The sequence below is a fragment of the Ruditapes philippinarum genome, unplaced genomic scaffold (genome assembly GCF_026571515.1).
Source record: "Ruditapes philippinarum isolate M1 unplaced genomic scaffold, ASM2657151v2 ctg1637_1_1_1_1, whole genome shotgun sequence".
In the NCBI taxonomy this organism is placed as follows: Eukaryota; Metazoa; Mollusca; class Bivalvia; order Venerida; family Veneridae; genus Ruditapes; species Ruditapes philippinarum.
Window position 1 is genome coordinate 299,883 of NW_026864156.1, and position 20,763 is coordinate 320,645.

The 20,763-nt window shown below is 30.3% G+C and overlaps 1 protein-coding gene across 1 annotated transcript in view; it reads right to left on the reverse strand.

Annotated features, from left to right (window-relative positions):
• Window positions 1–20,579, reverse strand: part of LOC132724635 (intermembrane lipid transfer protein VPS13C-like) — a gene marked incomplete at its 5' end in the record, with an annotated part of 117,375 nt that extends 96,796 nt beyond the window's left edge. The window contains 8 exon segments of the mRNA XM_060709571.1: window positions 1,181–1,259; window positions 2,462–2,529; window positions 3,064–3,201; window positions 4,790–4,902; window positions 5,222–5,313; window positions 6,971–7,107; window positions 9,354–9,462; window positions 20,423–20,579. Coding sequence (XP_060565554.1) covers window positions 1,181–1,259; window positions 2,462–2,529; window positions 3,064–3,201; window positions 4,790–4,902; window positions 5,222–5,313; window positions 6,971–7,107; window positions 9,354–9,462; window positions 20,423–20,579 — 893 coding nt within the window.
• Window positions 20,580–20,763: the final 184 nt, after the last annotated feature.

Consider the following 20,763-nt stretch of genomic DNA (forward strand, 5'->3'; position numbering starts at 1 on the left):
ATGGTACATCCATTGAATCAACTTCATCTATCAAGTATCTTGGGATTACTATAGACCAAAATCTGTCATTTTGCGCCATGGCCGAGTCTGTTCTTAAGAAGGCCAACTCTCGGTTAAAATTTCCTTACAGCAAGAAAGAGTTTCTTACTCAGCATACCAAGAAACTTCTGGTTATGTCTCTTATTCAGTGTCACTATGATTACGCAAGCTCTGTTTGGTATAATAGCTTGTACAGTCTTTAAAAAAATAAGTTACAAACTTGTCAAACAAAATAATGAGATTTGTACTTGACTTGGACTCTAGAGCCCACATTGACCCATCCCACTTTAAGTCCCCTTAACTGGTTACCGGTCCACAAAAGAGTTGAACAGATAATGTTGTGTCATGTTTTTAAGATAAAAAATGGCCTATCTCCGGATTACATGTCTGAACACTTTATTTCACAAGATTCCATTCATAATTATAGTACAAGACTTAGTCAAAAGGGTGGATATTGTCTACCTAAGGTCAAAGGCCAGGGTTCTAAATCATTTGCTTTCTCTGGTATTAAATTATGGAATGATTCACCTGTAAAGTTAACGGAGATCAACAGGTTACAAAGTTTTAAGGTTGCCATCAAAAGTCATCTTATGAACAGTATTTAAAATTTTTTTTTTAAACATGTTTTTACATATTTCGGCTCAGGATTTTAAATTGTCTGACATTTATCTTATTACAATTTTAGTAATGTGTTTTAAATCCTAGCTGTAAACAGGAGTATCATTAACTCAAGATTTGACTGTGATATACATTTTTATGATTTATTAGTATTTTTAAACATGATTATATTAAGGCTTGCCTCTCTATGTCATGCCGCCAATACAAAGGACCACAATGGAAATAAGAGCTTTTTTGCCCTTTTTTGTGTTATCCTTGGTTTTGGTGAGCATGTCATAGTTTTACTCGTATGTGATATAGTATTTAATAATGCTCATTATTTTATCCTATGTTATATTGTCAACTATGTATTTGCTTCCTTTGCCGAAATAAATCTATCTATCTATCTATCTATCTAACCATTAAATATCTTGTACTTTAAATACATGCTATAAATGACCAAAACTTCGGAACTGATCCGAATCTATTCCTGAATTAAACAAATTAAGTACAAGGTATAATTATGTAATCTTGATATACAAACCTCAAGAGATGAATCTTTTGGCTGAAGTTCACTTTTGATCTGTAACATTCCAAGATCTGCTATCAATACATTACCTCCCCTGAAACAAGAAACAAGTATGTGTAAATTATCTCCCTTTAAACTAACAGCAATATGTATAAATTATCTCCCTTAAAACAGAGAGCATTTTGTATAAATTATCTCCCTTTAAACTAACAGCAATATGTATAAATTATCTCCCTTAAAACAGATAGCAATATGTATAAATTATCTCCCTTTAAACTAACACCAATATGTATAAATTATCTCCCTTTAAACTAACAGCAATACGTATAAATTATCTCCCTTTAAACTAACAGCAATATGTATAAATTATCTCCCTTAAAACAGATAGCAATATGTATAAATTATCTCCCTTTAAACTATCAGCAATATGTATAAATCATCTCCCTTTAAAGTAACAGCAATATGTATAAATTATCTCCCTTTAAACAAAAAGTTACATGTATAAATTCAAACTCCTCACAGTGATTACCTTCCTTGGCAGAATTGTAATCACTGCCTTCAAGGACGTCACATGATGATGAAAATCACATGACGTAACGTCAAAATTCAAATGTAAATATCGACCGTTACAAAGAAAATCTAACGTTTTTTTTCTCTTTCTGTTTTATTTTTAACTTTTAGTGCCTACGTTCGATATAGTTTATCAAAAAATAATCGAAAGTATACAAAATAACGAAAAATAAATTCAAAAGCTAAAAAGTATAAAATATCAAAAATATCGTCTCGGGTAGAAAATAATCTCATAATTTTTAAAAATTATTTCTAAATATTTCATATTATTTATTTATTTATTCATAACATTGTTAAATAAATGAGAGAAAACTTATCTGATAGATAAAAGCAGTAGATAAAACAATTTTTGAAAAAATATAGTATATCAGAAATTCTGATATATCGGGACCTTGGTGGCAGAGATCTACGCCGAAGAATTAAGGGGAGATCACTGTGTGGAGATTGGTATAAACTATCTCAGCCATATGTAAATATTATCTCCCTTAAAACTAACATTATTATGTATTAGTTATCTCCCTTAAAACAAACAGAAACATGTAAAACTTATCTTCCCTGAGTATTGTCCATAAAAACATTCAAATGGTTTTCATCATAAATGCATTAATAAATTTAAGAGAGAAAAACAAAGCAAATTATGTATCAAACATACTTCAATTTATTCATATATTATTTTACTTTAATAAGGAAGAATTCAAGATGTTTTTATATTTAGGAAATATATACCTATGTAGAGTACCAAACTCTGGTATGACAACATACGGTGACTTCATATTTACAGCCAGATGTACTGTCTAAAATATAAAATATATTTATGTTTATATAATTGTGTCCTTTCCTGATGATTATTAACTTTAAATTTTATCTAGATTATTAACTGTGCTTTATGACATTAGCTGCTCTTTGTTAAGTATTTGTATTTTAATATTAATATTTATTTAATATTGTAAGCAGGTTGGTATTTAACACTATTTTACTACCAAAATTATCTCACAGAAACATTTAAGCTTTGAATATGATAACAAGTAAGTAAGCCTAGTAAGGAAAGTGTTAACTTGGAAACATTGGATTGGCGTGCACGCAACATAAACTTTTCTATGAAGAGTTGGGTGACATATTGATTGTCCTCAATTGCTTTTTTGCTTTAAATTATGTGAAGTTAAGCAAATACTTTTTAACAGTACTAGCACAGAATCATGGAAAACAGGTCATTGACTGCCATTGACGAATATACTTTTAGACTTGGACTGAACTGAACATTGTATTGAACTTGAGTAGTTCCTCATTCAATGCTATATGAAAATATTGACACAGAAAAGAGACTATACCTTGTGTTTATCTATAGCATATATCAGTCCAGCCTGACTAATTCTAACAACTTCTTGCATGGTTTCCATGGCAGCTGTTCTAACATCTATAGTACCTGTAGGTAACTGGAAAAATGCCCTCACTTCACATATTGAATGCTGAAATATAGTTTATGGTACAAACATTACTGTACACTCACAAAACCTTTACTGTAATAGCCCAAACAAATTTCTGATTTTTGTTTTGTCTCCCATTATAATGTAGTCATTTAGTCAGTTTTCATGTTTTCTACTCAATAGCCTATCCTTTAATGTCCAAGTCTATTTCAGTTGTTTTTCATTCACATGTTTTTATATGTATAAAAATTGGTTAAGGACATATTTAAAGTAAATCAAACAACCTGAAAAAAGACCTTCTTTATAGGCCTTATAAATACTTGCCAAAGAAAACAAAGTTGCTATCAATTCTACAAATACTAAAACTTGGATTAATTCATAAACAAGTTAACTTATTTAAATGATATTCATGATAACAACAAAATATTCTAGTTTAATTATGGCTGTGAAATTAAAACAGAAATATTTAACTTTTAAATTTTGAAAAATGCCAGACAGCTGTCATTAAGTCTGCTATGATATAACATTTCAGCAGACTATTTATTCAATGGTGTATATTTATTATTCAGTGAGACTGAATACTAATTATTCCATTAGCTGCTGAATTACAATAATAGTCAGAATAGATATACATGAAAATATTCTACTTTAATGTTACCATTAGCAACAAGGAAATTGTCAAAAGTTGTAGAAATAAAGTATATGTATGTGCTTAGCTTCTTTCTGATATACAAGCCAAGAAAATGTTCAATATGAAATGAAAATGTATGTTTACTGAAAAAACTACCTTAATTGATTTAATGTTCAGGTTTAGTGCATTTCTTTACCTCATTATAAGCAACATCTACATGTTGTATATTTGTCTTACCTCATCACAAACCACCTTAACAGGTTGTATATTTGTCTTACCTCATCATAAACTACCTCTACAGGCTGTATTTTTGTCTTACCTCATCATAAACTACCTCTACAGGCTGTATTTTTGTCTTACCTTATAAACTACCTCTACAGCCTGTATATTTGTCTTACCTCATCATAAACTACCTCTACAGCCTGTATATTTGTCTTACCTCATCATAAACTACCTCTACAGGTTGTATATTTGTCTTACCTTATAAACTACCTCTACAGGTTGTATATTTATCTAACCTCATCATAAACTACCTCTACAGGTTGTATATTTGTCTTACCTCATCATAAACCATCTCTACAGGTTGTATATTTGTCTTACCTCATCATAAACTACCTCTACAGGTTATATATTTGTCTTACCTCATCATAAACTACCTCTACAGGTTATATATTTGTCTTACCTCATCATAAACTACCTCTACAGGTTGTATATTTGTCTTACCTCATCATAAACTACCTCTACAGGTTACCTAATTATAAACCACCTCTACAGGTTGTATTTTTTTGTCTTACCTCATCATAAACTACCTCTACAGGTTGTATATTTGTCTCACCTCATCATAAACCACCTCTACAGGTTGTATATTTGTCTTACCTTATCAGTAACTACCTCTACATGCTGCATATTTGCCTTAACTAATCATAAACCACCTCTACAGGTTATAGATTTGTCTTACCTCACCAGTAACAACCTCTACAGGTTGTATATTTGTCTTACCTCATCATAAACTACCTCTACAGGTTGTATATTTGTCTTCAAGGAGAAGTCAGCATCAACATACAGGGGATTGGATTCAAAATCTAGAGTGAACACTTGGTTAACTGAGGGAGCTGAAATAAGAACAATCTGTCAATGACACTGATAAATAAAATATGTCAAAGAATGTTCCTGAAACATTTTCAAAGCTTTTGTAGTGATTATCTAAGAACAATTCCAAGCAAAGATAATTTTTCCTGTTTAAGTAAAGATTTTTATTTATTCATTATCTTGAAAATTCATCATGACTTCTTTATGACTGGTGATTGTCATATCTTTAGTTAAGATCTATAATCACTTTTCAGCCTGCTTTCAAGACTTACAATCCTCAATATAAGCCCATCTTTTATCATTAAACCATTAAAACGTAGACAAACTAACACCTGATCTTACCATATACATTGACATCTGATGTAACTATGGGAACCAGCTCATGTTCTATAGAAGCACCTTCTACAGTAAAACTTTCTGTATGACAAGATATCCTGAAAAAAAAAATACATCAAAAACTTTACATTAAGTCTAATGTTACAGAAAATAGAACAAGAGCTGTCCGTAAGACAGCGCGCTCGACTTTTTTATTGCTTGCCAATAAAAAAAGTTTTTGCAGTAAAAGGCAATACAAGAATCTCTGTATTTTTAAAGTGAACAATGGCCATGAGCATTAAGATATTTAGTGAAGAATTATTTTACTGAATTGTGTGATACCCTTGAACACTGCAGCAAAGTTTGAAATGTTTAAGTCAAAAGAGGGCTGGTAAGAAAGAAAAAAAAACTGAGTTGAGCCTTAAATAAATTTAATAGTATTAAACCCACTTTGAGAGAATAAGGTATTTTTACGTCACTCAGAACACCTTGGTAAATGACATATTCCAACTTTCAAATTAATATCTCAAACAGTTCAGTCAAAAAAGTGGACTGGTACTAAAAACTTAACCAAGATTCTAAGTCGATAAAAGGCCTTAATTTTTAAAACAAATCCTTGACAGAGTTACCTTCTCTTGCGTACAGATGGGGGTAATGATGTGAAAATAGCATTAAAAGTTTCAAAGCAATATCTCAAAGGGTTAAGGCAATAAGTGGATTTTACCCATATTCAATGTATTTTCTAAGTCAAAAAGGGGCATAATTCTGTCAAAAACCTTGACAGAGTTATGTCCTCTTGTCTGTTGATGAAGGTCGTGATGGTAAACAAGTATGGTCAGTTTCAAAGCAATACCTCCAATGGTTTTGAAATAAAGTGAGGTGGTACAAAAAACTTAACCAAGCTCAATACACTTTCTAAGTCAAAAAAGGGCCATAATTCTGTCAAAAACCTTGACAGAGTTATGTACTCTTGTCTGTAGATGGAGGTTATGATGGTGAACAAGTATGGTAAGTTTCAAAGCCATACTTGTAATACTTCTGAAATAAAGTGGGGTGGTACGAAAAACTTAACCAAGGTGTGACGCCAACGCCGACGCCGACGCCGACGCCGGGGCGAGTAGGATAGCTCCCCTTTTCATAGAAAAGTCGAGCTAAAAAAACTCCACACATACATGAGGCAGGCCAGATTGTAAGAAAATTACAATATCACATATTGTTAACTTTATAGATTCAAAAATGTGACTGTAAGGTCATTTTTTAGGTTGTTGGCACTATTAAATAAAATATCCTAGTATAAGGAATGAAATAATTAATCATTTGAAACCTCTGCAACAAAAAACATCTTTAACTATAATAAAACATTCAGATGATATTAACTTTTTCTAGCATTTGTATCAGGTTTATTATTAATTCATATCATATTAATTTTTATTACATACCCGTGCCGGTTTTGCATCTCTGTAAAAATGATATTGCACAGCCTTGCATAAGGCAAATGACATCACATCAATATATATGCAAGGCCTGCAATATCATTTTTATGCCTTGCATATATATTGACGTGACGTCATTTGCGTTATGCAAACATAGTGTAAAGACATGCTAAATGTTAGCGTTACACTATATGCGCGTCAATGAAAAAATTATTTTTTGCACTTTAAACAGTCTATATTTTGGGTATGTGATAAATAAAATATTATATTCATGTAGGTTCATTACTGAATTTATTGAATTTGTTGAATAAAATATATAATATAAAGAACGATTACTCTATACCTGTAAGCGTCTCCAGCAGGACGAGTTTCCCACGATCCAAGCATCTGTGAGACAGAGATCTGTAATATCTTCTTACTGTAGTTTACCAGAGATAAACAACAACTCTTCAAGTTAACCTGTACCTTATACTCCACATACTGAAACATTTTATATACTCTAAAGTTAGTCAAAGGAAAAAAACCTATACTCTGTAGCTATCCAGCTAGCTTACGGAACGTCGATGGTTCTACTCAGGTGCCCGTTCGTGCCTGAAATAATGCACGGAAGGGCACCTGAGGTCTTCCTCCACCAGTAAAGCTGGAACGTCCCCCAATGACCTATACTGTGTCGGTGTGACGTAAAACCCAAACAAACAAAACAATAATGTGTAGTTGGTATTATTAAATCATCAACAGCACTGTACTGTATTCTGACAATAAATATTTAGAATAATTTAGAAATCTAAGATAACTAGAACTATCACTAAATGTGATTAATACCCCCACAAGATTGCTTGGGAAATGAGGATGTTACTAGTAACAGAATACCTTGTAAAAGAATTGAAATACATGTATAGAGTTATGGTTGTGGGCAATTAAAGATAGTTGTGGTTCTTGTATGTTGCATTTCCTTTCAATGTGGTTGGCCATTGATGAAGTTTTATTGATATACTCTGTAATAAGCCCAGAAAGACAAAGAAAAGGAACAAAGGGCAATAACTCTATAAATACTGAAGATGGAGTTATAGTTCTTGTGCACTGCACTTCCTCTTGTTGTGCTTGACCATTGTATGAAGTTGTTTTGAATTCCAACCAGTACATTTTAAGCTATGCTCCAGACAAGGAAAAGTATCAAAGGGCAGTAATTCTGTATTTTGTCAAAATGGAGTTATGGCTCTTGTGCACTGCATTTCCTTTAAATGTCCTTGACAACTGTATGTAGTTGTATTGAATTCCAAACAGTAGTTTTCAAGAGATATGCCTTGGACAAGGAAAAGTAACAAAGGGCAATAACTCTGTAATTAGTCAAGATGAAGTTATGGTTCTTGTGCACTGCACTTCCTCTCAATGTGCTTGACCATTGTATGAAGTTATATTTAATTCCAACCATTAGTCTTCAAGTTATGGTCCGGACAAAAGAATGCAATGGAAAAGTAACAAAGGGCAATAACTCTGTAATAAGTCAAGATTCAGTTATGGTTCTTGTGCACTGCACTTCCCTTCATTGTGCTTGACCATTGTATGAAGTTGTTTTGAATTCCAACCAGTAGTTTTCAAGTCATACTCTGGACAAGGAAAAGTAACAAAGGGCAATAACTCTGTAATAAGTCAAGATAGAGTTATGGTTCTTGTGCACTGCACTTCCTCTCAATGTGCTTGACCATTGTGTGAAGTTATAATGAATTCCAACCATTAGTCTTCAAGTTATGGTCCGGACAAAAGAAAGCAATGGAAAAGTAACAAAGGGCAATAACTCTGTAATTACTTTAGATAGAGTTATGGTTCTTGTGCACTGCACTTCCCCTTATTGTCTTTGACAATTGTATGAAGTTGTTTTGAATTCCAAACAGTAGTTTTCAAGTTATGCCTTGGACAAGGAAAAGTAACAAAGGGCAATAACTCTGTAATTAGTCAAGATAGAGTTATGGTTCTTGTGCACTGCACTTCCTCTCAATGTGCTTGACCATTGTATGAAGTTATATTGAATTCCAACCATTAGTCTTCAAGTTATGGTCAGGACAAAAGAAAGCAATGGAAAAGTAACAAAGGGCGATAACTCTGTAATTACTTTAGATAGAGTTATAGTTCTTGTGCACTGCATTTCCCCTTATTGTGTTTGACAATTGTATGAAGTTGTTTTGAATTCCAACCAGTAGTTTTCAAGTTATGCCCCAGACAAGGAAAAGTAACAAAGGGCAATAACTCTGTAATTAGTCAAGATAGAGTTATAGTTCTTGTGCACTGCACTTCCTCTCAATGTGCTTGACCATTGTATGTAGTTATATTGAATTCCAACCATTAGTCTTCAAGTTATGCTCTGGACAAGAAAAATGCAACAGACGTCTGGACCGACCGACCGACCATCCAACCGACCAACCGACCACCGGGTGACTCCTATATACCCCCCCAAACTTCGTTTTTGGGGGTATAAAAACAGGCCACATAAATTACACATTGTATGTATAGTAACATCCAGTATGGGGGAATGTGAGATACATTTTACAGAAAGTATAAAGCCATCAGTTCTATTTTTTAAATAGGCTAACCTGATGCAAGCTATACCTTACATTCCATTACTTATGAGGGTTTTTATTTCATCTTAAAATTTCCCTTTATACTTAGCCCTCCAAGTATGGTTTATAAACAAATACAGCTTGTAGACTTAATAAGAAAACAATTCTTACCTCCCTTGGAAGCATGGCAATATTTGCATTCTCATCATATCCAATACCCTGATACAATTTCTCTTTCTCTTCTGGTGTCAATTTTGAAAGCCAGTCTGAAAAGATAACACTTAATTACTTTCTGCTTGTATAAGTTAAGAGTAAAATAAAAAGTGATACTAAATATTGATAGCTTGTTATCTTCAGGTAAGTTAACTTACAAAAAGTTATGTCAAAACTCTCGTCATATGCTTATTTATTCAAAACAAATTTCATTTATTTAAAGAAAAAAACTTTTTCTTTCATACTCTAACAATTTTCTTTCAGAACAATACAATAAAACCAGTTCAAATAGACATGTCCAGTTAAATGAGAAAAGTGTTTTTGCTTTAAAAGCAATCTATTAAAAAAGGGAATTTTTATAAATTTTAAAATTAAAATTTTAAAAGGGGAACATAAATGTTTCCCTTTAAAAGAAATTTTCCTATAAAAAAAGTTTATATGCTTAGAAGTCACGGGTTATTGAAAATTTTTTTTGGAGGAAATTTTATAAATATAAATTTATAAAGAAAATTTAAAACCTGTAGATTCCCTTAAAAAGTCAATTTACCTCCCCCGTAAACTATCGCCCAAAACCAGGTTTTGACCCCCAAAACTTTTATTTTCCCCTTCTCTTTTTTCACTATCCTCTCGGGGGCATCCCGTCATATAAATAAAAAAATTTTAATAATTTATAAAGTAAACCAAAAAAATTTTAAATATTATTTTGAAGGAAAACTGTAAAAAATTTTTTGAAAAAATTCATTTTTTTGGCCTGTTTTTGGGGAAAACGAAATGGTTTTATTTAAAAAAAAACAAGTTTTTTAGTTTAAATTTAAACTCCAACCTTTTTTCCTTTTTAAGCATTCAAAAATTGGTTTTTTTACTTTTTTTTGTTTTTTTTTTGGAAAAGGGGTTTTAAGTTGAACAATATTTAAATATCATGGGGGAAATTTCTAACTTATGGGGGAAAGCCTTAGTGGTTCTGTTTTTTCGGGGCAATTAAGGGATGGAATCAAAAATGTTAATAATTTAGCTAAATAACTTTGTACTTTCAAATTCCAAAGGGTGTTTCCCGCAATAACATGAAGGAAAGGGGAAGTCATCCCTAAATTTATTTCTTTTAAAGGTTTATACCAATAAATTTAAAAAATAAATAATGAGGGGGTTAATCATTTAAATTATATGGGTAAAAAATTCGAAACATAAGGGTTTTTTCCCAAAAAGGGGTATAGGAAAAAAATTTATATATAAAAATTAAAAAGGGTGATATCAGTCAATACATAAAAGGTGTTAAAGAAAATAATAAGGGATATCAGTCAATAATAAAAGTGATACCCAGTCAATACATAAGGGAAAAATATCAGTCAATACAGGGAAAGGGGGATTTCAGTCAAAAATTTTTAAAAGGTGATTTTTCAGTAAAATTATATGAAGTGAAATCAGTAAAAGGTATATGAAGGTGAAAATCAGCAAAAATGGGGGTTTTAAAAATAAATAAAAGGGGGAATGGTTATTTAAGGAAAAAGGAAGGGCAACCATATGCTAAAAATTAAAAAAGTTTCAAAATAAAATTTCCCTTCGGCTTTACCCTTTTCTCTTCCCCCTTTACGATGTTTCCCAAAACATAAAGACTTTTTTTCCAGTTCCCAAACTTTGCTTTAGTGGTTTTTCAGGGTTTGGGTGACTCCGGGCTTTTCTTGTAAAAATCTTTTTTTTTTTTCCTATATTTGTTCGGGAAATTTTCAAGTTTTCAAAAAATTTAAAAATAGTTTGACTTAAAATATTAAATTGGAAATAAAAACCCAAAGGGCCTAAGGGGGTTTTTAAATTTTGGTTGAATCTTGTTTGGGGAATAAGTTGAATTGGCCCAAAATTATAAATTTTCATTTTTTTCCCCCTTTAAAACAAACAAGAAATTTAAAGATAAACAAAAAAATCTTAAAACTTTTTAAATATTTTAGGGACAATATGGGGCAGTCAGTGGTGAATGACATTTAATCTAAATGTCTAAGCCCTGCCAAAAATATCTGTAAAAGGGATTAAACATATGAAAAAAGAATGCCTAAACATACATATTACTATGCATGACAGAGAACAATTTTCTATCAATGTAGACATTTGATTTTTAATAAAGGAGATAATTGCTGGCTTCACACAAAATTCAATATTTTTTTTAATTACTCACTAAAAACAGATTTTTTAAAAAACCCCCAATTTTCCTTTTAAAACCAAAACTTTAAAAGGGTTATAAAATTTGTTGTACAAGTTATTTTGAAACAAAAAAGAAAAAATTTAAAATGTTTTTTTTATAGTTTAATTAACATGAAAAATTAAAATTTTCATTCTTTCTACATTCAAAAAATTTAAACCCCTTTTAAAGGCTTGCTGGGGGAAAAACGGGAATATACATTTAAAAATTGAAAACCAGTGCAGAAAAAGTCAGGGGGATATAAAGTACATAAGTCATGGCGGAAACTGCCCTGTTTTTCCAGTCAGTACTTTTTTGTTTTTTCCCCTTTTAAAATGATGGATGGTTAAGTCCAGACTTGAACATGGAAAGTCCTTTAAGATTTTAATGGGGTGAAGTTTAAAGGTTTTTTTACTTTTGAAAATTTTAAAATGTTTTAAAAAAAATTTTCCCAAGGGATGGATTGCCCAAATATTTTTAAATACTAAAAACCCAATAAAGGGGTGTTGTGTGGTCTTATTGTTAAAACCGGGCCTGACTTAAATCTTGGAAACTTATTTTAAAATCCCCAAAAAAAATAAACCATAATTACATTTTATTTTTTCATAAAGGTTTGTTTAAAAAAAGGTCTTTTTAGCTGTTTGTATATTTTATTTTTAAAATCCCAGTTTCTATTTTTGCATCAAGCTCTTTTTATAGGGAAACATAAACAACTTGCCCCTCAACTAAATGCAATACTATAGGGGTTTAAAATTTTTGGCTGACTAAAAAACGTGTTCTCACATGAAAAAAAATTGTTAGTATAAATGAAGTTGGGGGAAAAATTTAAAAACTTATTTTTAAAAACCCAATATTCTATTCAATTTCTTTAAAAACTTCGGAAAAAATTTAAATTTTTCTGGTCACATCTTTTTTTAAAAGGGAACTCCCCTTTTGTTTTTCAATATAGTTATAATGAGTAAAGTCTAGGCTTCCCTAGTATGGGTATACTATATGAGTCTAACCTGTTATATCTATAGTCTTACCTGCCATGAGTATAGTCTATCATATAGTGAAAGTTACCATGAGTATAGTCCTTAAAATTTTTTCTATTCATAATAGGTGGAAAGGGTTATCTTTTGGAAAGTATAAAGTTTTACTTAAAAAACCTTGTTTTTACTATAAAAATTTCCAAAAAGATTACTGGGGTTTCTTTTATTTTTTCCCCCGGGAAAAGGGTTCCTGATTTCTTCTATAGGGGAAAAAAAGTAAAACACATATATAAAACCATGACCTTGGAAAAGATCTTGAATGGCACATTTAGGAATGAAAAATTTCCCTTTAAAATTTCTTTGGTTTACAAAAACATCATTGGAAAATTTTGATTTTCCTTAAAAGTTTAAAGGTATTTTTTAAAAAGGACGTAAAAAAATTTTTTTAACCCCCAATTTTTACCTTTACAAGGCATTAAAATTAATGCGGCATTTTAAACCCTTTGGGTTAAATTTTTGAAAAAAACCGGGTTTGGGGCCCTTTGTATTTTTTAAAAAAAAAATTATCCAATTTCCTTTAAAAAAGTAAACTTTTAAAACAAAAAAAAATCAATTTTTTTATTTTTAAAAAGAAAAAAGAGCTTTCAGTTTAATTTTGGTTGATGGAAAAAAAAAAACCCCTGGATAAAAATAAAATTTTTTAAGTTCAAAACGGGGAAAAAAATTCTTTTATAATCCTTTTTAAAAATTTTAGGGGCCCTTGGACAGTGACCTCTTATTATGCCTAAAATTTTAAAGGGGGTTTCAAAAATTTTCCCTTTCAGTATTTTTTGGAAATCCCAAACTTGCCCCCAAAAACTTAACCCAAGAGGGGAGGGAAAATCCAATCCCAGGGTGAGTACAATAACTCTCCTTTTTTACTTCAAAAATAAAAAGCAAAAAAATTTAAAAATATTTTTTATATGGACGCTAAATTTTTACATAAATCATACAAAAATTTTCAAATACCAAAAACTTTCAAACAAAAGAAAATTTTTGGGACATCCCTATGAAATTTATAAAAAAAATTTAAATGTGATTTTTTTTTTTTCATGTGGAAGTATTTTCAAAAAATCTGAGTGCAGCCTTGAATAATACCCTTTTTTAATTTAATTTTTGAAATAAAACTTTTAAAAAAAATTAACTTAAAACCGGTTTCAAAAAAAAACTTAAACCCAAAAATTCCAAAAAACAAGGAAAATGGTTCTTTCTTATAAACCCCCTTTTTAACAAAAATATTAAATTTAAACAGGTTTTAAAAATGTAAACAAAATATAAATTTTAAAAACAGGTTTTTTAAATGTAAAAAAAAATATCAACACAAGACAATGGCTCATTTACTGAAAACAATATATCAACATTAGACACAGTTTCTATAACTGTAAACATAATATAAACACAAGACACTAGTTCAATAACTGTAAACACAACACCCCAAAAAGGGGATGGGTTTTTAACCTTGACAAAAATAATTAACCAAAAACAAGGGTTTTAAAACTGTAAATTTTTTAAACTTTTAAAAAATTTGGGAGGGGGCTGTATTGCTTTCAAATATTGAATCATTACAATTAATTTCTGTAAATAGTAAAACACTGATGCTAGTTAAAATCATTATATTTTTGCTCTTTTGACAATAATTTTTTTTTTAAAAAAAATTTAAAACTCTATCAATCAAAAAAACTTTTAAAAAACTTTTCTGAAATCAAAAAACTTCTTCAAAGTGCTTTTGTTTAAAAAATTGACTGGGTTTAGAAAATTCTGAAAAAAAAAATTTTTTTAAAAAATTATGTAAACAAAGGGAAAAAAATTATCAATATATTTGTCTCCCTTTAACTTTTAACCTTCCTGGGGGCTAAAAAAATAAAACATGGGAAACAGTGGGAGACCAAAAATCTTTCTGGCCCCATTTTATACTGGCTTTTGAAACAGGTTTTTGCCCCGTTTCCCTTTTTTAAAAAAAACAATTTTTTTTAAAAATTTTCCCAAAAAATGATGAATGGTTTTTTCCCCCAATGAAAAATTTGGGCAAGTTCCCCTTTTTTGAAAATTTAGCAGGGTAAATGTTAGAAATACTTTGGCCCTTTTTTTTAGGCCTTTGCTCTTTTTGGGAAAAAAATTTCGTTTTAAAACCCGTTTTGGGGAAATTTTTTTTTAAAACTTTAAGGGGAAAAATATTTGGGAAAATTTTTTAGGTCTTTTGGCCAAAAGTATTTTTTAAAAGTGTGACAATGTTTATTTAAAAACCAAAAAATCCAAAACCCAAAGGGATTATAAACAATAAAAATTTGAAGATAAAATGTGAGGAAAAATTTTGTTGTTAGATACCGGGAAAAACATTTAGCAAATTTGTTAGTTTTTTTTATTGGAAATTTAAATTTGATTTAGAATTTTTTTAAAGATTTTGGGGAAAAAAAAAAGCCCTATTTTCTGTTGGGAATGGGCCCAATATTCTAACCCCTGGTGAAAATTGGGGAAAAAGGCAAAAGACAGTTTTTAAAATTTTTCAGCAGAATGGAAAAAAATTATAAAGGATGCAGAATAAAAAACCCAAATTTAGCAATGTAAACCCTCATTTTTTTAAAACTGATTACAGAAGATAAAAAATATTTTTGGATTAACATTTCCCTCCCGCCGTCAGTGTTGAAAACGAGATCGATCAAAAGTTGTTCCGGAATGTAAGGGTTTTTTAATATACCCGATAGTTCCCGCATTTTTAGGGAACTGAAAAAAATAAAATAATTTCCAATAGAAAATAAAAAAGGTTTTGGATTTTCAAATTTTTTTTTGTTTTTTGTGCTAAATTTCCAAAAATAGAAAAAAAATTTTTAAAAAAATTCAAAATTCAAAAAAAATTAAAAAAAGATTTTTAAAAAAAATAAAAAGGATTTAAGAAAACATAAAAAATTTAAAAAGTTTATATTTAAGTGCCCAAATTTAAAAAATTTTTTTTTGCAGGATTTTAAAACCCTTAAATTTCCCACATGACTAAAGTAAAACTTTTTGCAAAATTCCCTTTTATTTGGTTAAAAAATTGGGTGAAAGGCCATTTTCAATGGTTAAAATTTCTTTCCTTTGTTTTACTTTAAAAATTTTCTTTTTAAAAACAATTTTTTAAATTTTTTGGGTAATAAGCATGAATCTGGGGGCTCTTCTTTAAAATTTTCCAACAAAAATAAAAAAATGAGTCCTTTAATTTGGTTAAATTTAAAAATTTTTGTTTAAAAAAAAAAGTTTCAAATTTTTTATAAGCCTAAAAGAAAGTGGGTTTTTTTTCAGTTTAAAAATTTAACTCATGCTTAAAAATTTAAAAGGGTTAGCAGGAAAAATTTAAACCATTAATTTCATGTTTTTTCAAATTAATACCCCCCCTTTTGAGTACCCCGTTTTATTCAAGGATTTAAAAAAAAAACAATTTTCATAAAAAGTTTAGCAAATCCATGATTAAAGACATGACATTTAAAGTTATAAAAAAAAAGAAATTTTTAGGGGTTTAAAATTTTTTTCCCAAAGAAAAAAAAAATTTGTATTTTAACCCGAAAAAAATTTTCCCTAAAAGAAAACCCAAAACCCCCAACCTGGAAAAAAACCCCTTTAAAAAAAACCCCAACTGATCCCCCAAAAACCCCCCCCCCCGAAAACCCAAACCCCCCCCCAAACCTTTGGGGTAAGGGTTTTTTTCATTTTGAATTTTTTTTAAGGTTACTTAAAATGCATTTTTTAAAAAATTTTTATTTTTTTAAAAAAAAAATTTTCAAATAAAAATTCAAACAAACATGGAAACACCAACTAAAAAAAATTTCTTTTGGCCCTTTTAAAAATGGCCCCAATTTTTCCTGGCCCGAATGTATAAAAAAATATATTAAACATCAAAAAATAAAAAATCACATTTACAGTTTGTTCCCCGTAAGAAAGCTAGCTGTTTCCCGCAATTCATAAAAACTTTTCCCCTCATTTTATTTCAAATTTTAAAAAGTAAATGAGAGCTCTGACATTTAAATACTGGGAAAAAACATCAACATTGGGAATTAATAATAATGTTAAAAATTTTCCAAATTTGCACTATAGTTATTTTTTTAATCTTAAAATAAGAGCTTTTTTCAAGACAAGGGAGCAATTCCCCCAAAGCGTTCAAATCCCCTTTTTCTAACTTGTAACTGTGGGAAAGACCCTTTTAAAAAAATTTTTCTCAAATTTTTAAAAAAAATTAACATATGGGCAAAGAAGGGAAAAACAAAAGCAAATGCAATTTAAAAAAAATTGAAATAATTAGAAAAATTTAATTTTCTAAAAAATTAAACAAATTTCCCATTTTAGAGTTTCAAAAGGGTCTATTTATAAATGCATCCAATTTCAAATTTTTTTTCATTTCTGTTTAAACATAGTTAAACCAATTTCTTTTAACCCTTTCACCCAAAAATTTATTAAACAATTGCAATTTGCCCCCCCCCCTTTTTTAGGCCCAAAAAGTTTTAAAAAACCTAATAAACACTTTTCCTTTGAGAAATTTTCTTAAAAATGAAACTTTTGGGGCCGACCAAAAAAACCAGCTTTCCCCCCTTTGGGGGGGGCGGTAAATCCCCCCTAAACCCCGAAAATTTTGGGCCCTTTTAAAGGTTAAAAAGGGCCCCCAAGGTTTCCCTTTAAAATAATTAAAATTTAAGTTTTGATTCCTTTAAATCCCTTAGGGGTTCCATTTGGTAAAGTTGGGAAAAAAAAGGCCAAAATAATGATTTTTGGCATTTTAAGTTATTATTAAAAGGGAATTGATGACTTCTTTTTTTTTAAAAGGAAATTTCCGGGAAAATTTTCCCAAAAATTTTTTAAATATTTAACACCCAAAAGCCCCAACATTTTAAAAACAAAAAAGGGGGGGCCCCAAAAACCCAAATTTTTCACCCAATAAAATTCTCCCTTGGGGTTTTTGGGATTGTCAAATTGGGATTTTTTTCCCCCATGACAAAGCCAAGGAAAAATTTTTAAAGAAAATTTGTTAATAAAATGGGGAAAATTTCAGACCCTTTTTTTTTTGGAAAAAAAGGTTTTTTTAAAAAATTTTAATTTTTTGATTTGGCCCGTGGGCCCCTAAAAATTTTTTAACCCCAAAGCCCCCTTTTGGGGATTTTTTTTTCCAAATTTTAAAAATTTAAGTTTTTAAAATGAAAAAAATTTTAAAAACAAAATCCCCAAAATGTTGTCCCTTTAAAACAAAAATTGAAATTTTTTGCTGATGTAGTTAAAAGTAATAAAGGCTGTAGCAAGAAATTTTTTAAATTTTTTTTCATTTATAAAAATGATGTGCATCTTGCAGGGAAAATTTTTTCCTTTATTGTCAGTTTGTATGCCAGGTTTTTTTTCTTGAATTTTATTTTAATAAAATTTTAACGTTACAAAAAATTTAAGCTTTACAATTTCAAGACGGGTTATTTTCCCCTCAAATTTTTTTAAAACTGGGGAGAAAATAAAACAGTTTCGAGAGCATTCATTTAAAAATTTTTTTGTTAAAATTTAAAAATTTTAAAACTTTTTCAATTTTAAATGAACCAAAAATAAACATCCGTGAGTATTAAAAAATTGTGGTTATGTTGGGAAAAAATTTTCAAAAGGGTTTTAAATGTTGTCTTTATATATCAACATTTTCAAGGTAACAATGTCTTAAAACAAGGAATTTAGCTTATTTTGTATCTCAACAGGATAAATGTTCTCAAGTTGACACCCAAATGCTGTACATAATTCATTGTCTTATTATATTTAACATTCTGCCAAATAGTTTTCATTTTTTCCATCAGTATAAAAGACACAGAGCCGACAAAAAAATTTCATTTAAAGACAAGGTTTTTGGAAATTTGAAATTTGGGTCAAAGGGCACTTAAACCCGGGGCTCTTACTTAAATTTTTCCCAAAACGTTTCAATTTCCTTTCAGAGTTTTAATTTTTAAAAAAAAACATGAAAAAGGCAAAAAAAGACCCGAGGAGTAAAAACATAATAATAAAAACCTAAAAATTTTTTGAAGCATTTTTAAAAAGTGGGCACATAAAGCTGTTAAAATTTTCCTTTTAATTTACCTGTTTTAATTTTGCTATTACGTGTGCTTTCATTTTCAAATTATAAGTATCAGTAACTTATGTTATTACAAACATTTATTTTGGACATTACATTCCTTTTCTCTCTCACTATCATTTCTCAACAAAAGTTATTTTTAAATTTTATACAAGAGCGATCAGTAATCACATGTGTCGCCTCATGATGGCCAATTTCATGTTGGGACAAATTTTGTGACAGACGGACAGACAGACGGACAGTGCACAACAGACTAACCACTTTTACTATTTATTCTTAAAGTTTGGGTAAAATTGCACCAGTAGTTTATGAGGAGTAGTCCGGGACAAGCTTTTGCGTATCTGGCAAACACAGAAAAAAACACCCTTTTTTTTTAAAGGGCCATAACTCGGCCAAAAATCAATTCAACCGGGGAAAACCCGTGAATATGCGCAAGGGCTTTGAGCTACAATCAATTGTAAAGTTTCATTGAAATTGCTAAGTGTATAAGAGAAGTAGTCTGGACAAACTTTAAAAAAAAATTTTTTAAAGGGCCATAACTCAAACAAAAATCATTAACCCCGGGAAAAATGCTGACAATATGCACAACTAACTTGTATGATCATTCGTTAAAGTTTTAGAAATTCACCAGTTAGTTTATGAGGAGTAGTCCGGACAAGCTTTTTTGTATCTGGGAAACCAGAAAAAAAAACCTTTTTATCAAAGGGGCCCTAACTCGGCCAAAAATCATTCAACCCCAAAACCCCCTGCAATATGCGCAAAGGGGCTTGAGTACAGATCAATCCTGTTTTAAAATTTCATTGAAATTGCATTAGTGGATAAGAAATAGTCCGGACAAACTTTAAAATTAAAAATTGTTAAAAGGGCCATAACTTGACAAAAAAACATTGAAACCGGAAAATCCCGACAATAGCACAACTAGGGTTGGTACTGATCATTCCCGTAAAGTTTGGGTGAAATTCACCATTTGTTTTTGAGCAGTATCCGGACAAGTTTTTTTGACGGAGGACGGAAGGGGCGGGACAGACAGACAGACAACAGACGGACAGACGGACAGACGGAAGACAGACGACGGAGAATGATCCCTATATGTCGCCACTACTCCGTAGAGGCGACACAAAAAGTTATTGTGCTATTTATTTGTATAATAAGAAACATGGCCTTCTTGAACATTAAGCAAACAGTGAGGAGACCCTGAGGTTACTAAGGTTACTAAGGTATTGGCATCACCTATGTTACACCAGATGTAGAGTTGATAAAAAATTTAAGTATATAGTCATGACAAAACATAATTAAATGTACATACACTTTCATTATCTTCATAGAGCACTGCCAAGACACATGTACATACAATATTTCGTATCAATAAAATTGCTGATACAGGTCATCTGTAAACTTATAGTGACTCTGTATGCTTTAATATAATGTGGTATTGCATTTCTACCAGAACACACAACACCAACCAATACTTGATCACAGTGTCATAACCTATTCTTAGCAGGTGTTTTCATTGAACCAATATTTACTCTCCATGAGGATTTGTCTTTTGTATAAGGAAAAATACTCACAAATGGAACTGGAGAATAGTCTGATAGTCTGTCATATAATAAGATAAGCTTAAAGAAGGCCTGAACAACTATAGTTGTCTGCAATAACTTTATATATAACTGTAGTCAACTGAATTAATTTTAGGCCTGAACTGACCATAAGTGTTGACTGTATTTGGCCTGAACTAATGTATAACTGCAGTGGCCTGAAAATAAACCTTATGTGTATGAACCTGAACTAACCTTATGTATAACTGTGGGCTGCATTATCCATCTGTGCAGGTTGCCATTTAGCATCTGTTGTGTAGGCAGAGATATGTTTCAACATGATACCACAAGCAAACGGATGATCTGGGTTGGTGACGGTATCTTCATATCTCACATGTACACGCCAATGAAAACCTGTCAAAAACATATATACCCAAAAACCATTTTTTATACATAATCTTCCATTAACCAATAACCAACAATATTTAAAATCTTAAAAAAACTTTTAAAAATAAGAAATTAAATTAAGTAACCTTTTCTAAATATTATGCTTTTAATATTCATTTTTTTAAACAAATATTGTACACATAGTTAAACA